General features: G+C 36.5%; 1 protein-coding gene across 1 annotated transcript in view; it reads right to left on the minus strand.

Moving 5' to 3' along the window:
- The window catches only part of LOC119568083, a 15,237-nt gene that overhangs the window by 3,622 nt on the left and 1,615 nt on the right, over positions 1–10,000 (minus strand). The window contains 11 exon segments of the mRNA XM_037916483.1: positions 172–372; positions 570–714; positions 4,622–4,681; positions 4,821–5,035; positions 5,084–5,503; positions 5,937–6,092; positions 8,853–8,856; positions 9,039–9,186; positions 9,291–9,342; positions 9,431–9,675; positions 9,799–9,921. Coding sequence (XP_037772411.1) covers positions 172–372; positions 570–714; positions 4,622–4,681; positions 4,821–5,035; positions 5,084–5,503; positions 5,937–6,092; positions 8,853–8,856; positions 9,039–9,186; positions 9,291–9,342; positions 9,431–9,675; positions 9,799–9,921 — 1,769 coding nt within the window.

The following is a 10,000-nucleotide window of genomic DNA, read 5'->3' on the forward strand; positions in this document are numbered from 1 at the left end:
AACAGACTTCAATGCCTTCAATCCAACATCACCACGATTCAATGCTCGCCTCAGTCACATCACCACAATCGACAATCGCTTCCAATCCAACATCAACCAACAGAACACCAACAGCCGTTTCTCGCAGAACTCTCAGTCTCAGACCAGCTCTCTTGTTCGGTCTGGTTCAACCTTCGAGTCTACCGCTGACTCGGTCGATGGAGTCTTTGAGCCTCTGAACCTTCCATCTGGTGCTAGCTTCCTGCTGGGAAGTATCTCCACCTCCTTCGAGTGCCTTGACCGGCCATATGGATACTACGCTGATCAGGACAACTCGTGCCGTGTATTCCACATTTGTTACCCAGCTCTCTTCTCCAGTGGTGCCATCGAAACCTACCAGTACAGGTGAGGGTTTTACCTCTAAACTGAAAATATCTTTATGTATAAAATCATCTTTGTTGATTATTCGTAAAATTCACACGCCTTCATTCACACGTACTGAATCATTATTAATTTTCTATATTATTTCAACGTTCTCCCAACAGCTTCATGTGTGGTGAGGGATCCGTGTTCGACCAGAAGGAACTCACCTGTGTTGCCGAGCTGGAGGCCATCCCCTGCCAGGAATCCTCCAACTTCTATTACACCAATGAACAGTTTGGTCGTATTGAGGAAAAGTCCTTCTAAACTAACAAGGCCATGGCGATGATAAAAGGCAACTCTTCCTAACCTGACCTGGAAAATACACGAACTCTAGATATTTTTGTGTGATTTGTTCACTTTTACAAAATAAAACTTGAATCCTGTGATTTTATACGTTTGACTGAAGAACTGCAATTCTCTTTTTTATTCTGATCAACATATACTATTTTATTAATGTTCTAGTGGCAAAGGTATTTGAAAGTGATGATATTAATTTCACTTTATTTGACAAGGTTTTTGTATGCATATACATATACAAATATATGTGTCTATGCAGACGTATATAATACACACACACACACACACACACACTCACACTCACACTCACACTCACACTCACACTCACACTCACACACTCACACACTCACACACTCACACTCACACACTCACACACTCACACACACACACACACACACACAGATATATATATATATATATATATATATATATATATATATATATTATATACCCATATTTTATATATATACATATATATTATATATACATTATATACATTATATACATACATTATATTAATATATCTCTAAACACACACACACACACTCACACACACACACACACACACACACACACACACACACACACACACACACACACACACACACACACACACACACCACACACACACACACACACACACACACACAAACATTACCCGTGTTAATATGTGTAATAGACTCACGTATGTGGCCACGCTCGTAGTCAGCTCCTGTCATTGACCAGAATGGAGAGGCTGTGCAGTGTTTATGTTTACACAGTCAGTTTTGAGGAAGTTTCGATTGCCTTGGTCCGAACCACTCTCCGAAGCTGATCTTGCGAATGACCTTACAAACCAGTGGGTTTTTCAACCTTTGCAGTCTGGCGACACGCTAAAAATATATCCTAGACGCACGTCAGCCCTATACCCCATTGATATAAAAATGCGAATGCATTATATATATGTATAGTTATTATATTCCCTAGAAGGTGCAGTTAAACATTTTATAGGAAAAATAATGAACGGGAAAGCGTAAGAAATACACATCTATAAAATATATGCAACACACTTGGAAGGCAATCATGACAGGAAAATTATTTACAACAAGGAAGAGCGCTGCAGAGCCTTTTTAAAAGATAATTGACATTACAATTTAGTTTTTGTCGGTTGTTAGAAAAAGTAGGTAATATTTGTTCTCTTAAAAGCCTGGAATTGTGGGTGGAGTTTAATCGATTTAACGGAATCAAAACAATCAATAGCCATTTTAAAATCAAATCATTACCTCATTGTTCTGTCAAGTAGTATTTGACCAATCATTATTGTGAAACTTTACCAACGCGCACAGTGATTCACGAGTTTCGGCCAATAAAACCATTCAGCAAGCATTTTAGTAAAAAGGCATTAGGGGCCAACTCACCCAATCACTAAAAGGTATTCAGTCAATCAGTAAAAGGAATTCAGCCAATCATGACCAATTAGTAAAAGGCATTCAGCGAATCATCACCAATCAGTAAAAGGCATTTACCAATCAATCTTCAAGGTATTCATTTCAATTCCCCATAAAAGGAACGGGCCAACATGCCAATGTGATATACGGCATTATGAGCGAATTCTCACCATTATATAAAAAACATTTTAATTAGTGTTGGGCTTATTTTAATTGCATCATTAAGAAAGGACAAGAGTCAAAACCAAGATGTTTTTGAATGTGATATATAATTAGTGATGTTATTTTCTCATGCATTATTATATATATCATATATTATATGTATGTATTGTTGTTTTATTATTTCATACCCATTAAATAACTATTTTTTTTAAACTTATTTTGTTAACATAAAATCTTCTGGTATTATTTTCTTCGTCATGTCATGTACAAAATTTATCACTTGTACGATATATATAGTATCTACAAAATATAAATTATATACGTGAGTAAAACAAAGAAAGCACTTTAAGACACATCCCATACTTTCAATTCGTAAGTAAAACAATACAAATCACCACAGCAAACAAACCACTTGAAAAAAACACACTCTCCACAAAAAACAAAAACAGACACTCCCGAAAGAAAACGAGCACATAAAACCCACACCCATAATAAAACGAAAGCACAACTACAAAACACCATATATTCAAACGAAACCACAAATCACTGATTCCCACACTTTCCAAATCCGAAAGAAATCAAAACACAACTTTCGTTTCAAAGGAAACAAACCCAAAAAATACCCATGACTCACTTCCTTACAGTATCCATGATAAAGACCCTAATAATTCTAACGAACAAAAATTTCCAGCGGGACTTCGATCGACTTTCAATCCGAAGTGTCAAGATTATTATGAGGATTTTTTGAATGTTTGAAACTTCAAGCACAACGGTTGTCCTTCTGTCTTTTAAATTTTTTATAGCAGTAATAATGGTTAGGAAGCCAAAGATTTCCGTGACTGCTGAGTTTGAACGCCTGTTTTCGCTGATGTAATGGGGTGATTTTTGAACTAGACTACAAATTCGACATTGTTGTTGTTTTGTGTTTTTAAAATTAATTTGTATTATTCTATTTATTATTATCTATAATCCCTCTTTTTTTAAAAATTATTAATTATTCAATTGTTTTATTATTATTATTATTATTATTATTATTATTATTATTATTATTATTATCATCAGCATCATCGTTGTTATAATCATTATTATCATTGTTATTAATGTCACTATTTTATGATTCTGCTTGTGTTTCGCCCGTCTGTCCGTTCGTTCGCACGTTACACCTTAATCACCATATAAGTGCTAGGCAAATACACATTAATATAGTCAGACCGTCAGTTTACGTACTGTACATTATTAAATTATACGGCTACCCAAGGTAGGAGATCAAGAAGGGAGGTAGAGGGAGGAGAAAAAGGAGAGGGAGGAGAAAGGAGACTTAAAGAAGAAAGAGAAGGGAAGGGGCCCAAAGAGTAAAGGGAGATGAGGAAGTGAAAACGAGGGGACTTAAAAGGAAAGGAGATGGGGAAGGGGAAAGAGAGGGGGAAGAAAGGAAAGGGTTTAGAGGCGAAAAGGATGATGGGGAAGGGAGCGAAAGGGGTGGAGGAGGGTAAGGAGGAAGAGGGGGGAAGTGGGAGAGGTAGATACAGGGCATAATGTGGGAGGGGAGGACTGAATTTATGGAACAGCTGGACATCTGGGTTTGGGCCCAGAAAAGGAAAGGGAAAAGTAAAGGGCGAAGGAGAGGGAAAGAAAGAGAGCGAGAGGAGGTGAGAGGTAGAAGGAAAAGGGTGAATGGGAGAGAAACGAGGGGAAACGGTCCTTTTATTTATTTATTTATTTTTTACGTGGAAATACCACGGGTCGTGTTACTTATTAAAATTGTTATAATTAGTAGTATGGTTATTGTTATTATTATCACCATTATTAGTATCATCAGTATTATTATAATTATAATTAGTCATTATATATAATATATTATTTTTTACGACCATTATCATTACCATTATTATCATTAACATTGTTATTATCATTAGTTTATCATCATCATTACCAATATCATCATTCTTATCTTCATTATCATTATCATCATTTGTCATTTTCTTTGACAATGAACATTAAGCTTAGAATGTACATGCATGCTTTTCTTTCTAGTCACAGAAATTGGTAACAGTGCATTGTATTTCCAGCTGACAAAAATATATATCGTAAACACAAAACTGAACAGACACAGATATGTGTACGTGCGTGTGCTTCATATTTATATCTATAATGGAATCTTTGCATTTCAGTGGTATTGGCAGCGGTAGCTACCGGGCAACAGTTCCAGGGGGAAAGGGCAATATGCACTGCTGTCAGGCTAGCCAGGCCGGATATTCCAACAGTCTGGTGTATCTCCTTCATCGAGCTCTTTCCAAAATGATCGCTTCCAAGGCAATTCATTCCAGTCTAACGTTCAGAACAGCCAGACAGTCAATGTTCAATCCGTAAACAGCCAACTCAAACTTCAGGATCTCTCCAGGAAAATGAACATTTTGAATTTAACACTGGCAACAACATCAACCAATTCCAGAGCAATGCTTTCCAACAGAATCAACAAAATGCGTTTGACTCGAGTATTTCACGACAAGAAGACAAAAGCAATTTTCAAACAAGTAGCTTCCAGGGTGCCGATCGTTTCCAAGTGAATGATAACCTCCCAGACTTCGAGAAACGCTTTCGAGACCAGCGTAACAACTTTAACATTGAGGAAGCCAACGCGAGGAATACCGCAACTTCAGCTGGTTTCCAGGCCGAGTCTAACCTAAGGAATGCTGCATCAACTTCCAGGCCAAAAACCCAGCGAAGTTCTACCAGTAGCTTCCAGGCTAACAATCAGCAAAGGTCTTCCAAAAGCCAACCATTCCCAGGCTAACAACCAGCGAACTTCCCCTTCCAGCCAAAAACTTCCAACAGGCTAACAATCAGCAAAGTTCCTCCAGCAACTTCCAGGCTAACAACCAGCGAACTTCCAACAATTTCCAGGCTAACAATCAGCGAACTTCTTCCAACAATTTCCAGTCCAACTTCAACCAAGGGACCGCCAACAACCGCCTCTCGCAAAACTCTCAGTCTCTGACCAGTTCCCTCTTCGGGACTTCCTCCTCCAGCAGCGCCGTCGATGGGGTCTTCGAGCCTCTGAACCTTCCCTCGGGCGCCAGTGCCCTGCTGGGGAGCATCTCGACCTCCTTCAGCTGCCTCGACCGCCCCTACGGTTACTACGCTGACCAGGAGAATGCGTGCCGCGTCTTCCACGTGTGTTATCCCGCGCTCTTCTCCAGCGGGGCCGTCGAGACCTACCAGTACAGGTCAGTCTCCGATTCATCAACACTTGTATCATAATTAACTTATGGTTGTGTGTGTGTTGTGTGTGTGTGGGGTGTGTGTGTGTGTGTGTGTGTGTGTGTGTGTTTTGTGTGTGTGTGTGTGTGTGTTGTGGTGTGTGTGTGTGTGTGCATGCACGCGCGCGAGCGCATGTACAGGTGTATCTGTGTTTACTTGTATATCGAGGTATGTAACACTTCTCTTTCTGTTACGTACACACATGCAAAAAACGTTTCATTTTGTTTTTCACTGCCTTTAAAAACTGTTACTAAATCTTTATATTATGCTTATGAACTGTAAGACCATGATTAAAAAAATAAAATAAAATAAAACAAATAAAAAGATAAATAATAATAACAATCTCGCCTTCATAGCTTCATGTGCGGCGAGGGTTCCGTGTTCGACCAGAAGGAGCTGGCTTGCGTAGCGGAGTCGTCCGCCATCCCCTGCCGGGAAATCCTCCAGCTACTTCTACACCAAACGAGCAGTTTGGCCGAGTCGAAGAGAAGTTTTTCTGAGGCAATTTATTTCCGATATAGATGAGGACCAACTCTAAGAAATCTGTGGAAACTTCAATGAAATTATAACGGACGTCGGATACATGAAAAAAAAAAACAAATTTACTGAATACCTGTAACTAATTTTCACTGGAATATCTTGTACAAACTGATAAACTGTCAAAAACCTTGAATTAATCTTCATTGTAAAAATTCCTTTGTAGGTATATTTCACTGCATGCATATATTATCCTGTATATTTTTTATTACATACACTTGCAACTGCATAATTATTTTTTGGTATATTTTTCTCGTTTCTAACAAAAAAAATTAATGTTTTTAGTGTGGATATATTTTCGCATATTCAATCGATGTGTTCCTCACAAACAAATTAATGATAACGGTTGCTAAATTTCCCGTTCAACCAAGTGTAAAATTTTCGCATATCAAATCGTAGTCCAAACACTCCTATTATGTGAAAATGATAAACCAGGTAGCTAAACTAGTCACCAAAACATGCGACACCACAGGTCATAAAACAAAAAACAGTAGTTTAAAACAGATAGATACAAACCTCATATCACTTCTGTCAAGAATAAGACACCTGAGTATACAAAGCATTGTTCACCACAAAAAACACACACAAACACCCAACATCACAAACACACAAGACACACTACACACAACACACATACAACAAACCCGTAGAATTATTCACATATTATTTAATATCTTTATATATATATATATATATATATATCATACATGTAATATATTTTATATAAAGGAAATAGACAATTATATTTGTTTTTATCATAAATTTTTTCATGTTATTATTGTTATTATCATTATCATCATCCTCGCTATTATTTTATTACTTTATTATCATCATTATTATAATAACTTTAATATCCCTTACATTATCATTATCATCATTCATCTTCGTCATCATCATCGTCATATTAAGGAAAAAGGAAAAACACAAATTGAAAAAAAAAAAAATGTATAAAAGAAAACGAGATTCGTGTGACTGTTTTCTCTTTTCGGGATAACTGATAAAAAAGTGAAAGCAAATATTGGCTAAAGTAATGAGTAATGGCAAAAAAAAAAAAATAAAATAAAATAAAAAAAAAAAAAAAATAATATTAATAAATAAAAAATAATAAACATCATCTCTTTCGAAATTTACTGCAAAATAAAATACATGAATGAACAAGACACTAGTCTGTAACAAATTTGCAGAAACATTTGATTTTTATTTTCATCCTCCCCAACACATATGTATGTATGTACACACACACGCATGCATACATATACTAATATACCCATTTATCTCTCTCTTTTCACCACACACACACACTTGTGTGTGTGTGTGTTGGTGTTATATATATATATATATAATATATATATATATTATAAAAATATAGATAATATAAAAATAATATTAAAAATATATATATAGGATAGAATCGGGTTTTTTCGAAGTTAAGAAGGGACAATGTAACACACAAACCATAAAACAGAGAGAGCAGAAAACACACAGGACAATATAAAAATTTAATTATATAATGCAACTTAGTTATTTTGCTCGCCTGGCGTCTCTTAGGCAATTTCACAGGGTAGGAAACGCGTAGTTATACAGGGCGGAACAATGTCAACAGCTCCAAGACACCAACACCACAGCCCCAAACCCCAGAGAGAAACACCAATGGCGACACACAAATATAAAAATAAATACATCTTTCTTATTTACACATTATTAGTACATTTATTATAGGCAATACAGAAACATCATGTAACAGCACATAAGTTTTTACGGGTCTGCAACAAAATTTATTAGTCACAAGGGAACACAGGTGGATCACCCCGGTCTTCTTGTCTTGTTTTCATACAATATTTGCCAGGTCAAAGTTAACAATGTTTGAAGAGAAAAGACACGGCTAGCAAATATATTATAAATATAAATATTTGTGTGAAAATTGTGTGTTGTAATTGGGGTGGGTTGATGTTACTTGTGTGTGTCACATAATGTATAAACATATAAATGTATAAAATATGTCCGGTACATATAAAAATATTACGAATAATATATAGATTTTATTTTGTAAATTATATATATATATATATAATTTTTGTGGCTGAAACGAAAAAATGAAAGAAAAAAACTGTATTGTATTCATATATATTTAGAATAAAGATATAATTATAGAAATAGAAAATAATGTTATAAAAGAGATTTATATAAATATTTGCACACACATAACACACACAAAAACACAGTGGTTATGTTTACATATTCACATATGTACAAACATTAATATTAAAAATTGATCCGGATACCCTGATATATATATTAATAGCAGACGATAGATTTTGTATTGCTAATCTATATATATATATACTAATATACGTGTGTGTGTTGATGGGAAGATGTGTGTGTAGTATTTGTGTGTGTGTATATATGTGATATTATTTAAGGATAAATATATAGAAATAAAGGTATACACAATCCAACACCATAAACCCAAGAATTGTTTATCATTAAATAGTAGGTATCATAATATATATCATAAAAAGTAGATAAATACTCAAGAATATAAAATTAGGATAAATATTTATATCATATATTGTTTAAAATTTCATTCGATGATAATCTCTACGGTGTTCATATATCTATATACAAGGAATATATTCATCCGTTTATTAACCTCCATATATTTAAATACTGTGTGGGGTGGGTGTGTAAGTGTGAGTGAGTGTAGTTGTGTGTGGTTCTGGCAGTGTGTGGCGCTGTGCGCAGTGTTTAGTTTGAAAGGTCTCCAACATGGCTGTAGAAATAAATGGTATAAAATATTGCACCTTGAAACATAGAATTTTCTTTCATAGTGGAAATCATATATATATTTGAAATGCTAAACCACTCAAAAACATAAGAGGAAAAACCTTTAATCATCTTTTGTTTGAAACACAGAACCTGGTTTTTAACAGCAAATAAATAAAAATCGTTAACCGTCCAGAAGAATTCACTGTCTTCGGAGGGTTCAAAACGCCTAGAGAAAGTAGTTGAGGATTGCGGGGATGTGGTCGACACGGCATGAGTTTTCTGGTCAAAAAGGTCCTGCCACACGGGGAGACCAGTGATGAAGGAGGTCGAGATGCTTCAAAAGGAATTTTTTGGCTACCGAGGGAGGTTTGATTTGGAAAGCTCCACTCAGAAACATAAGGATGATCGATCGGAAGAGAAGACGTTGAATCAACTTACAAGAACTCAGAAGAAGCCCTGTGTTGGTGGTTTCTGCCTACTAGAAGTAGGACTGGATTGCGATGTGAAACTTTGTTTGATCAGCTAGGATGGAGGGGAGCCCGTGAGCCTGTGGTTCGAGATGGTAACGGAACTGGAACTTGTGATCGGATTCGAGGCGAGCTTTGAAAAATCGAAGGTGATCCAGATCGGAACGAGCAGTGGAACAACTGAAAGGTCTGTGAGGAGCCGTTTGGTTTTCTGTTGGTTAGATGGGAGTGAGCACTGGAAACTTGTGGAGGTTGGACTGGAGGCGAGCTGTTGGAACCCTTTGGTTAGATTGGAAGACACTGGAAACTTTTTGGGTTTGGACTGGAGTCGAGAGAAAATTGGGATCTGGGTTTGACTGGAACGGCATTGGAATTTTAGACTGCAGAGGCTTAGATGTCGTTGGTTTCGAAGTTGCACTGAAACTGGTTAAAGGGTTTAAACTTTCAGAAGGCGGTCTTGGGTTTTGACTGGTCAGTACAAAAGCACTCGCAAACGGTCGTTGGCGTTTTGACTGTTCAGGCTAGACTGGACGCGGTTGTCGGAGTTTGATTCTTTAGGTTTAACTTGCAAAGCGGTTGGAGTTTTGGCTTTTAAAATTAGACTGCAAACGATCGTTGGCGGTTTGACTGTTAATTAGACTGGAAGCGGTTTCGAAGCTTTGATTTTATTTTGGACTGGAA

Source organism: Penaeus monodon, chromosome 43, assembly GCF_015228065.2.
Source record: "Penaeus monodon isolate SGIC_2016 chromosome 43, NSTDA_Pmon_1, whole genome shotgun sequence".
In the NCBI taxonomy this organism is placed as follows: Eukaryota; Metazoa; Arthropoda; class Malacostraca; order Decapoda; family Penaeidae; genus Penaeus; species Penaeus monodon.